This window comes from Panthera uncia (genome assembly GCF_023721935.1).
Source record: "Panthera uncia isolate 11264 chromosome A1 unlocalized genomic scaffold, Puncia_PCG_1.0 HiC_scaffold_17, whole genome shotgun sequence".
NCBI classification, from domain to species: domain Eukaryota; kingdom Metazoa; phylum Chordata; class Mammalia; order Carnivora; family Felidae; genus Panthera; species Panthera uncia.
The window spans coordinates 117728649-117751905 of NW_026057577.1; the positions used below are offsets into that span (position 1 = coordinate 117728649).

General features: G+C 36.2%; 1 protein-coding gene across 1 annotated transcript in view; it reads left to right on the forward strand.

The window, feature by feature from the left end:
* FGF10 (fibroblast growth factor 10) overlaps positions 1-22888 on the forward strand; it is an 83257-nt gene extending 60369 nt beyond the window's left edge. Inside the window, exons 2-3 of the mRNA XM_049648099.1 lie at positions 15692-15795; positions 19854-22888. Of these exons, the coding sequence (XP_049504056.1) occupies positions 15692-15795; positions 19854-20051 (302 nt within the window). The 3' untranslated portion in view covers positions 20052-22888. The remainder of the gene's footprint in view (positions 1-15691; positions 15796-19853) is intronic.
* Positions 22889-23257: the final 369 nt, after the last annotated feature.

Consider the following 23257-nt stretch of genomic DNA (forward strand, 5'->3'; position numbering starts at 1 on the left):
CCAAATAAATGTTTCCAAGTTACTTCCCATGTACCACCTCTCTTTTAACCTTTATCCTGTGCAAATGATGTCATAACCAATGGTAATAATTTTACCGGTTGTAACTGTTTATAGTGTTAGCCACAAAATCTTTTTTTTTAACTTTTTTTATTTTGAAGTTTATTTATTTGACAGAGACACCGAGAGAGAGAGACAGAGAGAACAAGTGAGCACGGAGTGGCAGAGAGAGAGAGGGAGAGAGAGAATCCCAAGCAGGCTCTGCACTGTCAGCACAGAGCCTGATGTAAGCCTCGAACTCATGAACCATGAGATCATGACTTGAGCAGTAACCAACAGACACTTAACCGACTGAGTCACCCAGGCGCCCCACAAGATCATTTTTAATTATCAGAATATGAATGCGAAATATAACTGCTAGGATTCAATCAGTCTGAATAAAAGATGCAAGTAGTTGTTTCTATTTTAAACTGAATAGGCAACAGTTTAGCAAAAAAAAATGACAATATCTAATCAATTGAGCAAATACATAATCCCTAACCTGTAAACAATTTAAATTGTTAACTATTTTTATAGGGTGTTTCCCCTACTATAAAAACAGTATGACCATAAAGACAAACAGTAGCATTTAATAAACTTTATTTTTAGCATTTATATAAAAATGTATATGCAGTTATTTTAGGAGAATATTACCATTTGGAGTTACGCTATGTATTTCATCTGAGAATATTCTTTCTTTTTTTTCCCCACTATAATAAAAAGAATAGCTCTCAATTATTGCCAGTAATATTAGTGGCATATTCATGTTTATATCTCAAATATGCTTTTAATTTTCTGAAGCAGAGGCAAATTGCTGGTGATATCTTAATGTTTAGAGGTGGTTAATGCCAAAAGGCTTGGATCTGATCTTAAACTGAATATTTCCCAGATGTGTGGCAGGGTGAAAGGTGGAACAGCTAACAGAAACCAACTTCCTATCCATGTTAGACTTACTTAGGTGAGTTTAAAGTAAGGATTAATTAGACAATGAGACTTCATAAGCAGTCACCCTCACAGCTCCCACAGATAAAAGCTGAGGACCTGTTCAGTTGTAACATAAGCCATATGTTGAGAAAGAGTAGTTATCAACTACAATTGTCTCCTTGCACCTTGTTTATAATGCCTTTTTAGTCAACTTTCTTTTGAAAATCAAATACTTTTGGAAATGTTGAAAAGCTATTCACTGAAGGATTAAAGAACTTGCAGTTTTTGAGTAAGTATCAGCTATTGAAGTAGCAAAAATATATGCAAAACATTTAATTCATACGGATGAGCTCATAAATATAAAAGGACAGCTTAAGAATGACAAGAGGAAACTGCTATTAATGTGGCTTATCCTAGACCAGCTTTGTACTAGCAGATACCCTGGGGACACTAAGGCTCTAAAAACTCTATGTCTCCGTGGGAAGCCAGGCTGCCTATTTCAGGAAGAGGAATTTGGCACAAATTCACAGTTGTTTGTCCAGATTCAGCAGAGGCTAAAGATGAATTGGAACAAGATCTTGCCAGTTAGCCATTCTGAAGGGCTGACAAGAGTTTGCCACCTACAACAGCTGTTTTCTGTTGGAGCCTAGAAGGTAATTTTACCAGGACTACTTAGAAGGTCTGAGCCATAGATGTCAAAACAAATGTTTTTGATATTGAATATATGCTCATTCCGTGGTATTTTTCACTTAAGTTATCGTGGCAATATGGGTGCTGGTTGAGGTTGGAGGTGTTAATGAAGAAGAGAGTGGTGTCAGGTTAAAAGCCTACTATCAAAATATGCCAAACTATTAGGACAAGATCTGCTTCAACACACATCATAAAAACTAGATTTGGTGAAGTCAAAAAAAAAAAATCAATGAAATGTACCTGTTTGCTAAAAGTAAGAGCAAAATCTTCATTTGTAATATCAATTCTTCAAATATATCATATATCAACAAGTTATTCTGGATAGGGATCTACATGAGATAATTTTCCTTATATAGTTTTCTCCTTAATCTTTTTAAAAGTATTTATGAACATAGGTAAGACTGTCAGGCTATGGTAAGAATTGAGGGAAGTATGAAGAATCTGAGAAAGTATCTTGCAAAGAAAATAACTATATGTTTTTCTGCCTCTAATAAATTGGTCCAAAAATTCTGTTTACTTAAAGACTTAGTGTGTCAATACTTTGCTTCAATTTAAAAGTCAAAAATACCTCTGACTTTCCAACACGATTACCTTACACAGTAATTAGCGAGCAAGGGCAACTGAAAAAAGAAAACAATCAGATTCCAGTAGGTAGTACACTCCTCACTCTCTAGGGATGCCAGTATTTTTGGAAGAGCTGAATGAAGTTGAAGGGGAAAAAAAATGAAAACAGTGGTCAGGTACAGGCATTTCACAGGATGGTGTTCATATCCCTTGAAGTTTGTGAGTGGGCAGACAGCTAAGAAAATGTCTCAGAAGCTCTCTTTTTGGAAATCAAGTTTGTGTAACTGGACAAGACATGTGCCACAAGTCTGTGCAATTAGATCACATAGCCTAGTACCACAAACATAATTATTAGCGGCTGTTTTTGTTGAATGGCAGGTTAGAAAAACAGTGAAAAGAGGAGTTGATGATGATGGATGGGGAAAGGCGTGAAATGGCTGTGCTCTTCTAGGAGCTTTTAAGTCTCAACATAAAGAAAAGACTCTGTCATCCTCTCCGGACTTAAAGTGTTGACTGAGAAAGCAAAGAGGGATGAGAAGGCTGTTTGTAGGCTAGAGGAATAAAGATAGGATCTCCCACCATGTCAGAAAGTTGTTAAGCACTCAAGGTGAAAACACCCATTGGGGTTTCAGAGTCAACAAGTAATTGTTTGTATTTGGACACTGGCAGCAGACTTCATTACCTTAACATTCTTGACCAAGTTTCTGAGGCAAAGGACAGACCTTTGGTGTGGACTGAGTCCACTGGAGTGGTGTGGACTGAGATTCTAGACTTCAAGGTTAGGGGACTTTTTTAAAGCTTTTCAAATAGGTTCTTATGACTGCACACCTATGTAAGGAGAAGGAATAAAGTGGTCTTTGACTTTTGTTGTGGAAGAAGCGAGTAGAATTTAGGAGGAAAAGATTGAGCAGAATAATTCTGTACTTAGGTTTGGGACTTCATTTTATTCTTTCTCTTCCAATACCATGCAAGTTACCGTGGCTCTTTTCATGCTCGGTAGGTGGCTTTCATACACAGTAAACATCCAGTATTTTTTAATGTTTTCATAGGATTACATAAGGTAATCAGTCCCTCGAGGTAACGACTCATAACTTTGAGTTGAATATATATACCCAAGATTAATGTGAGGGATCAGTCTCTGGGTCAGAGACCCAGTAGAAGAAAAATTGGGCCAGTGGAGGGGGACAATGTTGTGCTCCTCTACATTCCTATCTGCCGCAGAAGGTGAAAATGAACTGGCTTCTGATTTTACCCAAGTACCCAGGGTCGCTTGGCACCCCAAATTAAGAAGGGATGTCTGCCAATAGCTTTCTCTCTTTTCCTCTTTCCAGAGGAAAGTAAGTAGGCCAAAGTTGAAACAGGTACTTTGCACATTAATTTATTCAGATAAATTAATTTGTTCCATGATTCTATACTGGGCATCTGCTATGGGCAAGGTGCTGGTAGTACAGATGTGGTCCATACAACAAACAAGAGTCATGCTTTCAATAAACTAAGGGAAAATTGAGACTCTACCTCCAACCAAATTCATTCTCCTTGTTCTTCGCTGTAGTTCTCACTTCTGCCCAATGATCCACGATCAGAGTTTTGAAAGAAGTTGCAACAGGCATACTGAACCATTTCTCCTTGATAAGAAAATTGGCCTACTTCTCTTATCAGTGCATCAAGAATTAAGTTCAGCTACAGAGTAGCTGTAACCTGTCCATAAATAAAAACTGCTTAATAGAGTTTTATTCCTCAGCCCCATTTCTATGGTCTGCCATGGTTTAATCAAGCTTTTTGAGCTTTCTCAGAGCATGTCTATTTTTATTTATTTATTTGCTTAGTTTTTACATTTTTATGATTGTATTTTAACCAGTTTGTTTGTATAAGACAGTCGTGCATGTTTCTATTCATATATCTATTTAATAACACTGACCAAAAATGTATACTGTATTACGGTCCTGGATTTCTGGGTCTGTTTTGGTAAAATAAGGACACTTTAAATATAGCTCCTCCTAAAATTAAATTATGACACTAGATTTGACATCTCTTTGGACATCATTTGTAAAGATTCTTATACGAAAACAAACAGGGTTTACTTTGAATCTTACCCAAGAATAATCTCCACTGAAATATTTCAATGTTTGTACTAAATTAAATTATATTATAATCAGAGTTTTCTTTTGGCTATCTAGAATTAGTAGGAGAGGAGGAAACATTTGCAATAGAAATCAAATAGTATGAAACTATTGAATACTACTTGATTTTTATAGATATTTGAATTAATTTACTAACCTGACTTGCTAAAAAGCCAACCACTTTGCCTAGAAATGTATTTTGCCATTTCTTTTTTTTTTTTAATTTTTTTAATGTTTATTTTTGAGACAGAGAGAGACAGAGCATGAACGGGGGAGGGTCAGAGAGAGAGGGAGACAGAATCTGGAACAGGCTCCAGGCTCTGAGCAGTCAGCACAGAGCCCGACGCGGGGCTCGAACTCACGGACGGCGAGATCGTGACCTGAGCCGAAGTCAGACGCTTAACCGACTGAGCCACCCAGGCGCCCCGCATTTTGCCATTTCAATGGCAGTTTGACAAATTATTTTCAAGTTTTTAGCTTCTGTTTTCCCTATCCCATATCTATACACTGAAATTTTAATCATCATAAATTTTTATAAATTATCATATTTCAGGTGAATTTAATCATTATTTGACAATACTATATACACTAGTCTGAATTGAGCAAGTGAATTCAAATTCCTTCTTACAATTGATTATATGAATTAAATAATATTAATTGAGTCTTCTGGGGGGGGATGTTTTCAGATTTTGATAAATAAACATAAATGAAAACATTTCTTCAAAATATAATATTGTGGCATTTCATCCAGCGTAACTAATGTATCCTACAAAGAAGTTAAGACAACTTTTCTCTGCATATATTTTTTCCCCCAAATTTTAAAGGTTTTCACGATTTTGGATAAAATTTTGAGTAAAGTGAAACATTTGCAGTTAGCGTGATTTAGGTCAAGTCAGTGCATTCATTCTATTTCTTGCAGTGTTTCTCCTCTATCAACTTTTCACTTTTGGTTTTCTCTTCATCTCTTTTTTTCCATAATCTGGATCCCAGAAATATTTTATGTGTAAGAACTCAGGTACATAGTAGTTGTAACCTATCTTCTAGTCTTAAATACTAAATTTTCAGCACGTTTTATTCAGACAAGTTGACTAAGACTTGCACTAAGATGAGTGTGAAATAACACTTGCCTAAAATGCTGATAAATAATTATTTCCTGACATAATTCAATAAGGTTAAATGGACAAAAAGCAATCTTTGGAGAGGGAAATAAAAAAGAAAAATTGTTGTATTATTAAATCTATTGATCTAGCACAGTGCCATGAAGAGACCTTAAATGACCACCTGCAAGTATTTGTTGACCGATGATCAATCGGGAACACTCCAGAGTCACATTTAATTTGCAGTTAAAAATGCAGCAGAAAATTATTCTTTAACACACTTTAACAATTAATTTACAATTTGGAGTACTGTCCCTAAAATTGTGTTGTTAGTTTCTGGTACTTTTAACGGTAGGTCAATGACAATGGCTAAACTATAATACTGTTCAATTGAATATAGCCTTAAATTGAGAAATTATTTAGAATTTGCCACTGTGTTCGTCAATAAGGCCAAGCTAATGACTACATTTGTCCTTGAAGCACCAGTTAAAAATGTCAAAAGGTCATTCTGGTCTTTAACAAATTAAGAAAAATATGTATCCTCTTATACAGAGAATTTTCTGCTAATGCGGGTCCTGTTTATGTCTGAGGTTCTAAATTCATGTCACGGTATCTCAAAGAACTGTGGATGATAGAGAAACTAAATCATTTAGGTTGCATTATGCTGAAAGGGCATCTGGAGGCTAAAATAGCACAGGGTGGCCCAGAACTAGGCTAATGATTAGCCCACTCTGGTGTCCTCTTTTTAAAAGTGGGGAGATCATTCCAGAGCAAGTATATGCCTTTAACTCTGGGTGGAGGATAACAGATCAAGTGACTACTGATTTGTAGCAATTTCTTGGCCATAGGCATAACAATAGAGGGGTCACATGGTACCTTAATTTTTAGAATGGGGACACAAGTAGCCCTATGAGAATGCATGTAAAATACTTAAAGGAGTAACTGAAGGCACTTCAGTTTCAACCAACATTTCCACACTCTTATTCAGGGTAAGAAAATGATGATTATGATAATCTTCTTGCAAATCTCTAAAAAAAATTACCTATAGACAACGATAAGGTATATTTGTACACAAATACCAAGTCCACATGGCTATAGTCATGCAGATGTTGAGTCCCACACGTATCAAAAATACACAAAAGAGGGGTGCCTGGGTGGCTTAGTTGGCTGAGTCTCAGACTGTGGATTCTGGCTCAGGACATGATTCCAGGGTCGTGGGATCAAGCCCTGCATCTGGATCCACGCTGAGGGTGGAGCCTCCTTAAGATTCTCTCTCCCTCTCTCGTTCTCTCTCTCTCTCTCTCTCTCTCTCTCAAAATAAATAAATAAACATTTTAAAAATACACAAAAGAAAAACCTAGGACTTCTTTCCACATTCTTTAAAATTTTTTCATTGATGTTAGGCCGCTAACATTATGTGTGTCTATTCCTGTTTGTGGTTCTGTTTCTCTGTTTCTGTCAATGCTTTTTTTATGTCAAAAACCTGCTCCATTTCTGAACTGTAGTGTATAGAACAGTGTGTGGTCCTTGCACCAACAGATTCAGCCATTCCCTAGGAAATGGCTAGAAATTCAAATTCTCTGGCGCCTCCCCAGATCTAGTAAATTAAGAAGCCCAGCAATCTGTGTTTAAACGAAGCTTCCAGATAATTCTGATGCATGCTTAAGTTTGAGAACAGCTGATATAAAAAAATGAGCCAACTTCAGCAGATAGTAAATACCTATTCAATACCCACTTCTCCAGATTCCATGCAATCCTATGAACTGTATGCAATTAGTCCCAATTTGCAAATGAGGAAACCAAGACTCAGGAATTATAAATCACTTATTCAAAGTCATTTTGATGGATGAGTAACAAAGCTGAGATGCTAAGCCAAGTTCTTCTGCTCTTTTAGAGCCATTTCCCTCTCATTTATACTTCTTCCATTAATTTCGTCACATAAAATATGACTTTGATGTTCCCTTTAAAATTTTGTGTGTATGTGTGTCTGAAATTACTGGCCACCTCATTGTGTGTGTGTGTGTGTGTGTGTGTGTGTGTGTGCGCGCATGATTGAGAGACAGACAGACAGATGGTGGAAGGCAGGGTGGAGAGAAATGAAATGGGAATATAAGTAGGCAATACAAAAAATAAAAGTAGTATTACAAATGTTGCTGTCCAGTTACTCTCAATTTACAGCATTAGAAACATTTTGGCATTCTTTCAAGACAGTTAAGCTAGAGTCTAGATGCAATTTTTGATATTGTTGAATCAAGTAAATATGCAATTCCAAACAGGGCTACTTAAGCTAAGAGCCATACCCCTCAGCTATGTGCTCTCCTTTCCCAGTCTTCAAAAACACATTCTCTTCTTCCTTTTTGCATTCACCACTCATAGACTATTTTGCAGGGCATATGCTACCCATGAATTTGGTGACAGTTTTCTACTCATAATTTCTGTGAAACTTTTTGAGCTCGTGTAATTGAAGCAAACAAACAGCATCAAATGCTGTTAAAGGTGATAAGACAGATTTTATTCAGACTACTGTAGTAAGGGAGAGAGATTACAATATTAACTGAGCTCAACTCCAACTAAGCCAAAGATGAATGAGGTTCTAAGGGAGAACAAAGGATTATGAGACTGGAGGAGGTGAGAAAAAAGAGAAGAGTCTACATGGAAGTGAAAAATTATGGAAGGGAATAAGTAGAGAATCACTGAAAATAGTTTGGGAAGGTAGGTTTGGACAATGTATGATTTAAAGCTGGATAGAATTGTGTTTTCTTAAGTAAAGACTCAGCATAGGACCTGAGGTCACCTTTAGGGACAGAGCCTATTGCAGGTGGAAGGCAGGCTTAAGTGTGGTCAAGTCTCTTTGCAAAGTGTTCAGGGAAGATCCTCTGTGCTCTGTGAGAGCAGCAGTTACATAATGTGTTGAGGTTTCAATTAATTTAACTTTCACATTAAAGAGAAATGAAAACATTATTTGAAATATTTTTAATTATTACAATGGAAACTATTTAGCTTTGAAAACTGCTATGTATTTTTTCTGGACATAATCTTATGAGCCTAGAATCTATTGGACTTCCTAGATGTAAAGTAGCATTTCACTGTCAAAAACCATGAGTGGAATCATGTTTTCAAGACATTAAAGAGTGTAAATGAACTACCAGCTGAAATAATAATTGCTGTATAATTTTTGCAACCTTGGTAATTATGAAGCAAAATTATACCCCATTAGATTGTTTGCAAATTATCACAATTTTTATAACATAAGAAAATTATATTTGTTTTATCATAAATATAAAAGATGAAACTAACATAATTTGTTCTAAATATAAGCCTAAATATTATCATGTTTCCCCAGAATTTTGCACATTTGTGTAGAACTTCACTCTCTGGAATGTAAGAAAGAATGTATCAAAAAGAGATTCTAGGATTTCTACACAAAACCTCATATCCTGTACTCAGAAAAAAAAAACACCATCAAAACCTGCTCATAATTTTGACTCAATTCTAACCAGACCTCATATTAATTTATCAGCTTATTTTAATGGAGGTACTCATAAGCCCCTTAGAGCATCCTACTTTCACAGCAGAGAAAGTCATTAGAGATAATGTCATCAAGAAAAATATTACATTTTGATTAGTAATCTCCATATATGAACAAAAAAGTGAATGAACTTGAAGATGAAGGTGCCAAATTATTTTTTAATGAAGTCTAAAAAGCTATAAAACTTTAATTACCTAGAAAATTAATCTATATAAAAATTAATCTCTTTGTGTTAACTAATCGGTATGTGTCTCTAAAATACCTTTTGAAATCTAAAAATCAAGTGTCTGCTAGAATATGGAGAAAAGTATTCAAAACAGATAAAACAGTCTTTATTACTGCCTTTTTTATTTTGCTATTTTTAACTTTATTCAACAAAACCTGATTTAGTGGAAAGAGAATGGGCCTTGGATCCAAACATTGAACCTACCCTACCCCAGGTGGGTGTGTGTTCACCAATTGATTGAATTTCTCCAAGGCCCAATTTCAACATGTACAGAAAATAATGCTTAGCTGATACGTTTTGTGAGACTGAGATATGAATATAAAAAGTATATGATACAAGACAGTCATTCTGTATTAGTTCTTGATTTTTATACTATTACTCTCTTCCAATTCAACTTACCCCAACCGGTGCTTTTCTTAACCAGGAAAGCTGCCTTGAGACCTCATGCTCTAGATAGCCTTTCTGATCCATGTCTGACACCCCTTTTCTCACAATTTTAATAATGAATAGTTGAGGAGCCATACATATATTAAGAAAGTTTAAAGGAGTTTCAGATTTGTAATAATTGCCTATAAGTAACAAATATTTATATTTTGCAATCCACTGACTTTTCCTTTGAAGTATACACATTTTGGCATTTCCTTTTACTTTCATTTTCATTTTATTTGGATGTAGAGTTATTAATTTATCTCAAGGATTTACAAATTTTACTATACTATCGAAAGAAAAAAATTCTGTATTTAATGAATGCTGAGTTTTCCTTTATTCAGCTAGTTGCTGGACTGCCCACTCATTGATTCATTATGATTCATTCAATAAAAATATATTGAGCTCATATTATGAACCATGTATGTATGCCCTGTTCCTATTAAAAAAAAAAAAATGAACATCATTGCGATTTCTATGGTTCTTTGAGAAAGATACATTACGGAGATACGACTCACAGGTGATTCTCAAGTCCGCAGATGGAGCCATTTAGCCCCATACTCTAGGGTATGGCCACACAATCTCTGAGGTGTATAGTGTAAATGTGATAACAACTCCAGAAAGTCAGAGTCAGGAGTACAGGCCTTTTTATATTAGTATATAATTAGAAATTATAATTAGGATATATTATATTATATTATATTATATTATATTATATTATATTATATTATTTGGGACACTTGACAACAATCATGAGAAAGAGATTTAGTTTAGAGAAGTTAGGATTTGTTTACTACACTATACTAATTATAATATGTTTCAGTACATTGTCTAAAACTATCAAACATTATAATTTTGAGTAAAATGTTCGGAGCGAAATAACAGATGTGACAGATTTTGGATTCGTGAGGCTCTGACATTTATGGAGCTGCTTCCAAGTTTCACAACAAAGTTTTTCAAAAGTACATTCTTCACCCAGGAGAGCACCACTGCTACTCAATAAAATACAATCTATACTTGTATCAAGAGTGGTCCCTACAAAGTACAATTGGTAGAGTCAACCATAGCTCAAATACACACTGAATCCCTCTCCCTCCCCCATGCCTTTCTTTACTCATTCACTTTTCTCCATGCATATTATTCTCCTCAACTTTTCAAATTCTTACCTACTAAAATCCTATCCCTGAAAGATTCACCCAAAACATCAACCATCTTCTTCAGGACAACATTTTATTATTTAAAATCATGACAATGTATTTTCTCTCTCATATAGCACTTAAAACATTTTCCTTGTATTGTAATTAATTATTTGTGTCCTTATTCTACCCAGTTTTAAAACTCCTTGATGGTAAAGACTGTGTCTTGTCTTTGCCTCCTCCATAGTAAGAGATAACATAAATCCTACAGTGTTGCTTAATAGGTATTAGCCAAATTAATTTACTCAGATAATCTCTAGGATTCCTTTATATATTCATGTTCTGTTTATTTAGGAGAGAATAATGGAATTTTGCATTTATTTTTATATCTAGTTTTCCCCTTGTCTGTACCAATTTTATTAAAGTTTTACTTGCTTTTTACTTTCTCCTATTTTTTAAAGTTGCCTCTTACTTTAAAAAAATGTTTAAGGAGAAAGTTACCATGATGGCCAATAGCTTGTTTATTCTAATAGCCCCAAAAGAGAAGTATTCTTGGTCCAACCTGATTGCTGGGGAGAAAATCAGTCAGATGCTTCTCTTCTGGAGAAGGATGAAAAGCATAAACTGGAAGAGAAACTTGTGAATGGCCCTCCTCAGATTAACTACCCAATGATTCATCAAAACATAACTCATGCCTTGGCAAGTTAAAAGAAAAGATGATTTACATGAAAATTGTGACTTCTAGGTTATTTCCATTTGGACTTCATCAGTTTGCAAAATCCTCCCCATTACTATGGTGATGTTCCATTCTTTGGTAGAATCTGCTCATAAACAGGAGCTGATTTATGTCACAATCACTTGTAATGTCAATAATCAAACTTCATCATGTAGGATTTTAAGTATAATTCAAAATATACTTTACAGATTGCTACTATTTACTTACATGAATTTGAATTTGCCAAATACTGGCTTTTTCTAATATGGTTTTTAAGTAATATATTTTTATATAAAATACTTCCTATTTTCCAGAATACAGCATGGTTGATACCTTGAGCCTTATTAACTCCCTAATCTCACTTCTTATGACTTTCTGCCTTGCTCCTTGTTCTCTAGTTGGTAAATCAAACTTATGATTTTTCTGGAAAACACCATACTGTTTTCACCTTAATGCTTTTGTTCATGTCTTCCCACCTTTCCCCTGAATGCCTCTTGTGCAACCTTCAAAACTCAGTTCAAGTCTCATCTCCAAAGAGGAAGTCTGCCTTGGAGCCACAGCCAATATGAGCCACGTTTATTTTTGCCTCTTTTGTCTTCCATCTTAGCTCTCACTATCACTTAATATGTTTTATTGTAATTCTCTGTGTATTTGTCTTTTACTCCCAGTAGAGCACAGATTTTGATTGAGGAGGAGGGGTTTTAGATTTTGATTGATTCATTTGATTTTATGTTCCCATTTCCTACAAGAGTGCCCTTCTCCTCATAGGTCTTCCTATGTGTCTGAATTAAACTGTCCCAAAGCTCTTAAACAGATTTAGAAAACCACTTGGGATATTCATCTTTTAAGAGACATCAAAACTGATGCTGTTACAACAAATTTCACTACAAGAATATGTCTTTAAATTTAAAAAAACAGCTGACATATATGAATGGGAAATATAATTTGTGTTCCCTTTCATCGATGATATAATTTTTAGGTGTTAGTTTCTTTGAGTAACAAAACAGTACTTTATAACTTTTGAGATAATTGTATGCTCATATAAGTTGTAAGAAATACAGAAAAATTTGTATGTCTTTCACTTTCCCTTAGGAGGTCATCCTTTAATTGGCATTGAATTTTGAACCAAAATACACTAAGTTATTAGTCTAACAACCATAAAGCAAAATTCTGGTTCTCCTTTGCAAAAATACTTTTTTTTTAAATTTTCTTTTTTTTTCTTTTTAGTGTTTATTTATTTTTGAGAGAGAGACAGAGAGACAGAGTATGAGCAGGGGAGGGGCACAGAGAGAGGGAGACACAGAATCCGAAGAAGGATCCAGGCCCTGAGCTGTCAGCACAGAGCCCAACGCAGGGCTCAGACCCGTGAACCATGAGATCATGACCTGAGCCAAAGTCTGATGCTTAACTGACTGAGCCACCCAGGCGCCCTGCAAAAATACTTTTTATTGGAAGACTTGATCATTCTCACCAAAGAACACAGAACACTGGAGAGATTTTTTATGAAAAATGGATAAGTCCTCTAGACTTGAGCCCCTCAGAAAGTCACTTTCGTATTAACAGATGTTTATAGTAAAGACAGTCATTGTTCATTACCACAAAATTATCAGATTATAATTTGCTGGCATATGTTATACCATAAAAGTTCTTTTTCAGAATTTGAAAGACCCTTAAATCATCTAGTTCTTCCCACTTTGTATTTTGAAGCATAGTGAACCTTTTCACGCCAGTCTTAACTGGTTACAGAGTGGGGAAAATGGTTCATTGACTGAATGGATTCTTTCAATATCGAGATTCTATTTTGTGCAAAGCAGAAAAACCCAGGGGTTTCCAAGCTAAATATGATATATCATTGTCCAGTGCATGCTCAGAAGTGATTGGTCAAGGATTTGGTAACATTTGTCTCACGTTTCTCCTTTTGTCAACTCAGTCTGTTACTATAGATTAACCCCACTACATCTTGTTCACCTTCAAAAATCCTGCTTTACTCTTTGCTTCAATCTTTCATTCTAACAATTTCTAGTTACAAAAGCATATATAGGGAACATCTTGCAATTTACTGACAGTGCTTACCTGTTTCTCAGGCAAAGTAAATACTGGCCTAAATATTTTGCCCCAGAATTCAACCTCCTGCCTCACTCTGTATCTTCTGCTTGTGACATAAAATATATTAGATTCCCTTCCCTGATACTTAGACATTTTCCTCTGTGGCATGCCTATTAAAGACTATTATCTTGATGAGTCATTTTGTCAGATGGCTTTCCAACAGGATTCCCTTGAGACAATGGGAAAGAGAGGGGAGATATGATGGAGAGACAAGTAGTCAGAGATGGAGAGAAATAGTTTGAAAGCCAGAGCTTAGGTATTGGATCCATCATTATTGACCTGTGTCACCTCATCATCTTGTATCAGTTATATAATCTCATATCCTCTGGTTTGTTTCATCTGTAATTAAGGGCAATGCCCATCTTAGAGGAGTGTTGTGAGAATTAAAGAAATAAACTATAAGAAAATATTTTAAAATATGCAAATAACTGAGTGTATTTGTTTGTACCTTGAGGGCAACTAGCTGCATAAGGAAACAGGATACTAAAAATACAGATACGGTCTCCTTCACCCTTTGTAACCTATCCTTGGTTTGAGCTTGCCAACTGAGATTTATTTCACCCTACTATTGAGGGAGTGTGTTGTGTTAGGTCAGAGGCTTCCTACAAGATACATGGAAAGAATGATTCATTCATGGCATGTAGTCTAGCTCTCTGGTTTTGTCAACTTTGCAGTGGGGGAACTCAAACATTTCTATTGGCCTCCACATGGCTGGTCCACGTAGGACGGATGAGGAGGAAAGAAGGTATTCATGTCTTAAGAACAAGCCACTCTTTCCCTACGGGAAGGTATATGTATAAACATCCAATTTGTTGAGCACATTTAGAATGGCATTTCTTATGACAGTTGATACATAATAAATGATAACGTATAATCACCTTTCAGATTTTATGGGCTAAGCCAATGGGAATTTGTATGTTCTGTCCAGGATTTACACAGTTGGGTGAGGGAGGAGTTCCAAAATCTATTAAATGGGAGAGGAAATTTATTTTCTTTAATAATATTTAAGGAGGCACTAAAGCTCTAGCTGCAGGCAAGTTCTAATTATTTTATACGTACCAGCTCATTTATTCCTCACAACACGACTAGGAAGGAGGTACTATCGTGTTGCCCATTTTACAAATGAAATGTAAACACAAGCGGTTCAGTGACTTCTCCTGTGGTCATTCACCAGTACATGTAAAGCCAGATTCAAACCCAGACACTCTGGATCCAGAAGCCTTTGCTATTCACCTGAGAAAGCTTTTCCGAGTTCTAGAATAAGAAGTAGTCTTAGCACCTGAGGGTTTCTTAACCTAAAATAGGTTTGGGGTAAAATATCAAATGCTCTCCCTTTAGTTACCTACATACTTTTCAGAGAAAATTACCTTTAGATGCACCAACCAAAATATGTGTATGAGGAGAAAAGTTCTCTTGTCTATCAGTTACAAAAACCCTCAGCTTTCCATTCTTTTTAGGGGGGGAAAAGCCTTTAAAAATGCTGATGAATACTGGATATTCTCCCAACTCAGAGTAGTAATTTTGCTATTTTACAGATAATGTGGATGTTGGGATCAGTCTTTCTGTATCTCAGAATGTCAACACATTTTCCCAAACTGAATTTATCAGTTAAATGTAGCCAAGAGATTTAGTTTATCTGAGTATCCTACAACAGAGAAATAGTTTACCACTGTTTTTACAGATTGAGGTAAATCTGACATATTATTGACATATGCTATGGATTTAATTTAATACCATAGTACAGATGTGTGTTCTGATAAGTTTTTTGTGAAATCTAGGCTACGATAGAGTTGTTTCAATATTTATGGGGTTGAAAATGTAGAGTTAGCAAAGGAAGTATTTTAATTAAAACAACATTTTTCCTTATATGCTCAGAATAAAAATAGGGGAATTCTTTTAAAGACTTACTATTTTTTCAATATAACTCCTGGGTTTTTAGGCACATTGAAAGAGGTTTGGGGTTTTTTTTCCCCAGTTTTTTAAATCTACTAATTTTAGAATGATCAGAAATTAAAACTCAGTAGGTCTTCTGATTTTCTTTCTTTCACCTAAATTTATGCGACTCTTTAAGTTTAGCTATTGTTGTTTTTTGTGTGTTTGTTTTTTCCATTGTATGGTTTAGGTATCCTGGAGATAACTTCAGTGGAAATCGGAGTTGTTGCCGTCAAAGCCATTAACAGCAACTATTATTTAGCCATGAACAAGAAGGGGAAACTCTATGGCTCAGTAAGTATTCTGCTTTAATTTTCCAAGTCCGCTGTAGTAAATCATTACCAGAGTTTTGGAATGTTTCCCTCAGACATTGAAGAGCTTTGTTATCATTCTATTGCTAGTAAATAGAGCCACAGTGGGCTGGTCACCAGAGTTTCAAGGGCTGGCAAAGCGGCTCTTGCAACTCTGTAATTTCCTCTGTTGTTCACCCATCAGTCTACCACACAAGCTGTTACTGGCATTCGTCAGTCTATGCTCTGAACTGTTAAAGGGTCAGACTCTCACGGAAGCATCTGGTCAGATTGGCACGGGTGCTGCAGACAACTTGGAGAAGAATCATTGAAAACAAAGATCTTAAATTAAGGAGGAAATCATATACTGTGTTTTAGAGCTGGTATTTTGTATTCTTTTAAAATATGAGACGGGGAGACAGATTAAGAAATTTACCATTTGTGTGCCGTTCAATCAACTCCAGATTTTTATTTATGTGGGTGACAATCATTAATTCAGTGATGGAGCTGGAATCCAGCCAATGCTTTGAGTACCTATATCTCTGGTGTTTCATAGCAAGTATTAAGGCCTATGACTTCAAAATGTGTAAATAACCTTATTTTGTTGATTAGCATAAGGATGATGGTAGTGGCTGCCTACAGCCAGCAGGTCCCAAACTTCAGTATGCATCACAATCACCGGGAAGATTAAATCACATTTCTAGATTTTTTGATACGCTAAAGCTGTGGTAAGTTCTAGGAATTTGCATTTATTTTTCTTTTCTTTCTTTCTTTTCTTTCCTTCCTTCCTTCCTTCCTTCCTTCCTTTCTTTTGAGAGAGAGAGAAAGAGAGAGAGAGCACAAGCAGACAAGCAGAGGACGGGAAAAGGAAGAGGGAGAGAGAGAGAATCTCAAGCAGATTCCACTCCCAGTGCAGAGCCTGGTGCAGGGCTCAATCCCACAAACCGTGAGATCATGACCTAGCTGAAATCAAGAGTCAGACACTTAACCGACTGAACCACCCAGGCCCCTCAAGAAATGGATAATTCTTAAATGAACAGTGTCATCAAAACATTTACTACTTCTCTCATTTCCCCACTTTTTTCTTCTGTCCCAACACAGCTCATGTACTGTGCCTATGATGCTTCTTGAACTCTAAGATGTGTGAATTATTTTGTCCCATCTCTGTATCTAAAGTAGACGCCCACTTTCTAGCATAGCACCCCCTTTTACTTATCTGCAATGGGATTCATCGGAAAAATCTCTCATTACTGTGTTTCGTGTTTACTATCTTCCCCCAATTTATTGTAAACTTTAATTGGGCAGGGTCTGCCTTGTCCTGCACTATACCCTCAGCACGCAGTCCATCCAGAGCACAAAGTCATCAACGCCTAAACCTAACCACCTCTCCTAGCAGCTCATCCCATCGTAGGCTGTACTCTCCACTTTCAGCCCATTTCAGAAAGTCCATTTTCTAACCACAGTGCATTTGGTTTGCAATTTTGCATTACCACCAGGAAGAGTAAAATATGATGGCTTCAAATTAAAGGAAAAATCTACTCCAACTGAATGTCCCTCTCAGGGTGGACTAGGACTAGGAATTTCGCACCGAAGGGTATGCCATCAAAAGTCATGAGGACATACCTAATATAATTCTGTGTATCAGTGGCAATGCTTATAAATTCTTGTCATCTGTTTTCAGGTGATCTCCACTGATGCCAGAAACCGTCTTGAAAATATTAGGCCAACACTCAGAGTGATTAGCTAAACCAGCTCTTTATTCTATTCTGTATTGAATATTTTCCTCTGTTCCCTTTTGGGAAATGTATGTCTCTCTCATATTCTCATTATTCCTTCTCCGAATAATGCATCTATGGTATTCTTGGTTTCCACATGACTGACAGAATTAGGTTAACTAGAAAATGGTGTTTAAATAAAACAGGCTCTCATCCAGCCTGATTTAAGGACCAAAGAAATTTATGAGGCATCCTGAGGAAGTTTAAAACCTTTCTCTAAACTACCAAAACCCTACTTTTGAGATCTTGCTCTAGCCTAGCCTTTTTTTTTTTTTAACTTTAATACTGATGATTCGCCTAAATGCTATAAACACATAGATTCCTAGGTCCCTCCTCCAGAGATTCTGATATATTTGAGCTAAAGTGTAAATATTAAAAAACACTTGAGATTAGGAGTCTGCCACAGGTATACCTCACTTTAAGAGACATTGCTCTATAAATTTATATTGGGGAGACAAAATAACTACACATCCACTGCTCTTTTCTATATACAGCTCTGTTGTGAATATGAAGTCATCTCGGGGCACCTGGGTGGTTCAGTCAGCTAAGTGCATCCAACTCTTGATTTCGGCTCAGGTCATGATTTCGCAGCTTCATGGGTTTGAGCCCCGCGTTGGGCTCTGCGATGATGGCATGAAGCCTGCTTCGGATTCTCTGTCTCTCCATCTCTCTCTGCCCCTCCCCGACTTGCACTGTCTCTGTCTCTCTCAAAAGGAATAAATATACTTTAAAAAATAAAAATAAAAAAATAAAGTCATCCCAAAAACCTCAGTCCTCCCACAGTCTCTAAACTGCGCCCCCTTTATTAGAATGAATATAACTATGTTAAAAAATCATCTCTGCTTTGAAAGCCACATAGCTTTAGACAAACTAAGATGAATAAATGGGGAAAAAAACATAGGAAGGACTTAAATTCCTTTCTAATGCAGAATTTTTGTCACATTAAAATATTTACCTTAAATAATTTACCAATTTTCCTCTTACTTTCAACCAAATGAACCATTTGAATGTTACACTTCAATATTACTTTATAGAAGAGAAGCACATTGGATAAATAAATTCCAGGAAACAAAGCTTAAACTAGAAACATGAACATAATATATACCTGTTTGTGATGGCTCTGATAATGTTCAAAATTAGGATCTAGTTCACAGAAACCTGAATATTTAAACATACACACATTCAGGAGTTGAGAATTTAGTAACTTTTTTTTTTAATCCCGAGGTGAGAAAAACTGTTTGAACTGCCCAGTAGAGGCCAACGAAAGATACCTATAATACCCTTGGCTTGAATTGGGAAAGGTAGAACCAGAAGAGCAAAAGCTCCAATTCTTGAGCTTCTTACCTGCTTTAGTGTGGGTGTAAGGGAAGAGGGACATTTCCAAAGCCAGAGTTTTGAGATTAGTGAGGTACCTCCTCTACATCAGTAACTCCGGAGTGAGACACTGGATCTATGGAATGAAGGAAAATCAATTCTTGTCCCAAAGACCCCTTAAAAACACATGGTCACCTGTAACAAAGCCAAAGGACTGTGACAACTGAGTGGAATTTCTGAGGGTCAAAGTCTCAGGTTTATACAATATACACAGTGATCAGTCACCATGTTTGCAATTTCTTTGATATGGTAATTCACAAAGCAAGGCATTTCATGTCCTAATTTTCAATCATTCCTAGAGCTCAGAGTAAAATCTGTTAAAATTCCAGGTTATGGAGAAATCTAGTATTTTTAAGAAAGGAAGGCATCCCTCCACCCCTCCCTGGCCTCTTGATTATCTAGATCTATTATGATTTTCCTATAAGATCTGTTTTCTTACCAACGTGGATGTATTTATTATGGATTTACAGGCAAAGTCTGCAAACTTGAGAAACACAGGTTTTTCTGTAATTCTATTTTTCCGATGAGACCCCATGGTCCTTACTCTGAAAACAGGATTGTAACACTATTGTTTGTCATTGGCTCTTCACAAATACCACCAGTAGAATCTTTGCTCTTGACAATCATTCTAGGCACTTAAACCATGTCATATTCAAAACACACTAGCTTTGTAAAGGGACCCTAATATGTTTATGATGATCAATTAAAATGAATCATGAGCCTTCAAACACAGAATCTGCTTTGTGGTTGAGTTTTACTCTTCTGTTGTTGATAATGTGCCTTAAGTGCACAACTTAGGTACAAATGGTAACAGCAAAGAAAGCTCTTGAACTGGAGTTCTCCGGATGGTTTGTGTCAAATGGAATGAAGTATCATCATCACAGAAATAAAAGATTCTATTTTTCACTTGCAGAAAGAATTTAACAATGACTGTAAGCTGAAGGAGAGGATAGAGGAAAACGGATACAATACGTATGCATCCTTTAACTGGCAGCACAATGGGAGGCAAATGTATGTGGCACTGAATGGAAAAGGAGCTCCCAGGAGAGGACAGAAAACACGAAGGAAAAACACCTCAGCTCATTTTCTTCCAATGGTGGTCCACTCATAGAGGAAGGAATGTTTGTGGATACAGCAGAACTAACAGCCCTTTCGCCAGAACTAGTCGGTATTCTTCATGAAGACAGTAGCTCAAAAGGCAAAGACACATTGCAGATGTCTGCCTGCTTGCAAGAAAGGAAGTCTTTGAAGGTTTTGTACTCACTGCTGACATATGATGTTCTTTTAATTAGTTCTGTGTCATGCCTTATAATCGAGATAATAGGCAGATTAAATGGGATGGAAGTTATTCCTAAGTGAACAACACTGTGGCTGGGTTTTTGGTTACGTTTTTGTTTATGTTCTTGTTTTTGAACCTCTGAGATAGAACTTAAAGGACATGGAACAATCTGTTGAATGATCTTCGGGAAAGTTATTTATGGAATACGAACTCGTATCAAAAACTTTCATTGCTCATTCAAGCCTAGTGATTCAATGAGCAGTAGGACACGCAAGCATTTACTGGAAAGCACTTGGGTCATATCATATGCACAACCAAAGGAGCTTTGGGCGTGGCGTCACGGAAGAATTGGATAAGATTTAAAAATGTAAACATGTTAGCGTAAAACTGTTCTAACAAAACAAATAGTATGGTATGCTTGTGCATTCTGCCTTCATCCCTTTCTATTTCCTTCTAAGTTATTTATTTAATAGGATGTTAAATATCTTTTGGGGTTTTAAAGAGTATCCACAGCAGCTGCCCTCTGATTTACCTTTTCTTTTTCTTCAGCACACCCCATGCATGTTCATGACAAAGTGTTTTTAAAACTTGGCAAACACTTAAGACTAGGAGAGGAGCTAGGGAAGGAGGGTGAGAGCCCCATGTAGTATCAGTTAACTTAATATCACTTCTGCAACAAGAAGAATCAACAGTAAATATGACAGTGCTGGGGCATGGCTTGATGAGACATATCTGCCATCATTTAGAAAGAGCTATCACTCCTAAGGCTTCCTTTCATAAAAAATAGACCAGAACGCCAGATTCTTTTCTCTCAGTATATCCATGGGTCTCCAATACAAAAAGAAGGAAAATTGTGAAGTAAATTTTAGTAGCCTAGCCTCATTATTTGCTAATGATTTTTTGCCATGTCTCACAGTAGTAAGTGATGAAGAGGCTGTCTGCATATATAAGAACCCTTTGTAAGTCCCACATAGCACATCTCCCCCAAAGGAATTATCAAGGAATTTGAAGTGCAACCCTTCCAGGGGCTTAAACTGAGCAAATATATCCTGGTATATGTCTAATCACATACGGAAACCTGTTCCAGCTATATGGCCTAGTCATTACAAAACCAAATAAAACTTATTTTCTGTAAATTTAACGAGCTTTGGAAGATTCCATAATGTAACCGTATCAAAATTCATTTTGTTAGAGCAGGCATAGAAAACAATACATAGGAATATACCAGTCATCGTCACATTGTATTCCACTAAATAAACACATAAGCCTTATTTGCAGTGTCTGTAGTGATTTTAAAAGAAAAGTGTAGAAAAATACTATTTGTTTTAAATACTTTAAATCATAACTATAAGATTATATTGATGCTGCGGTTTTATCTTCATATTTCTTGTTTTGAAAAGGTCTGTTTATTTTTATTGTTCAGACACAGTATTTTGGTACAAGGGAAAGACTCACTAAATGTCTTTGTACTAAAGTTTAACCTCTAGAAAGGCTGGTGTTTTGTGATCCTCTCTTATAACTTCATTGTGTCGATACTTAACCAGCACTTCCAGTTAATCTGTTACTTAAGAATTAGTTTCATTAAGACATTTTCCCATAAAGTTATTCCATTACAGGTCTTTATTTTTTTCATTCCTTAAAAAAGTTGGAATTTCAAAAGATATGCATTTGAGGCAGAGTGTTTTGGCTTATGGCTAAAGTTGCATTTCAGAGCATTTGGCTTCCAACTTGCTTCTTGACAAATCAGATTCTAAAAATGTTTAATTTTTGTGGTTGGAATCTGTATGTTAAAATATAATTGGTAACTGAGTCTGAGAGTTGTAATGCAATGTATTGCTATCAGAACTAGATTATCTTTGTTCTTTTATTTTAAAATAATAATTGCACCTGACACATGAACACGGACCACCCAAAACCAAAATTAAACGTTTGGTAAGACAAATACAGTATTAGATGACTACACTAACAGCAAACAGGGCACAAACTGGATTCGTATTCCACATAGCCATTTAGATTACCAAGGAGACTATGTGTAAACAGGCATCATTATTGCACTCGAAACACTAAAACAGCTTCTAGCAAAATGTATCAAAGCTTGCAGAAGCCAAAAATAGAAAACATATCCCTCACCTCCCCCCCAACACACACACACACACACACACACACACACACACACACACACACAAGAACAGAAACAGTATGGTAAGGAGTAAGGAGATTCTCCTGCATTTAAAAATGGCATCTTTGCTTGATAATTGAGACAGAATTCTGGTCCCCTCTGCAGCTGGATTGTGCTACTGAAGAAAAAGCAGTTCCAGTTCGGAATATGTTAAAAAGAAATCATCATGATTTGGGGAGCTCAGCCTCTGTGGGAAGTGTGGCCCCTGGCCATGATGTCAAAGCGTGTCAGCCACAAATGTATGTCCCCATCTGAGTGTTGGTTCGGAGAAGACTCCTCATAAAGTATAGAATCCCTTCCTCCTCCTACCTCCCAAAAGGCTGAACAGTGTATAGTATGTTACATTTAAGTAAATCAATAAAAATGCTGGGAAAGGAAAACAGAAATATTGTCCTTGTTTGTTTTATTAGCCTATACCTAACTATACCTGGGAATAGAAAGAGAGGCTCTAGTGTTCTATGCATGGCAGGATGTGGTTAAATGCCCCACAGTCCCAAACAACAACAAAAGAAAAACATCACTCAAACGTTTGTAAGTTTTCTTTAATGTTTTACATGTGTGAGTCAGCTATCCTTACTCTAATAACAACCAAATGCTTTGGATTTTTCCTAAGTATTCAGGTCCACCTAATTTACACAGTGGATAAAGAAGGATGAATTGAAAACAAGGATGGCTTGTGAAACAATGAAAGACTTTTGGAGGAAAGCCAGGAGGCTGCAAAATCTGATTTCAAGGGGAGAGAATAGGCCAATGAATTTGAATTGAGAAGTAGAGACAGAAAAGCATATAATTATGCAAGGTGTGTCCAGGATCCAAGAAAAGTTATGGACACTATCTAAATTGGTCAGCATTAATACTG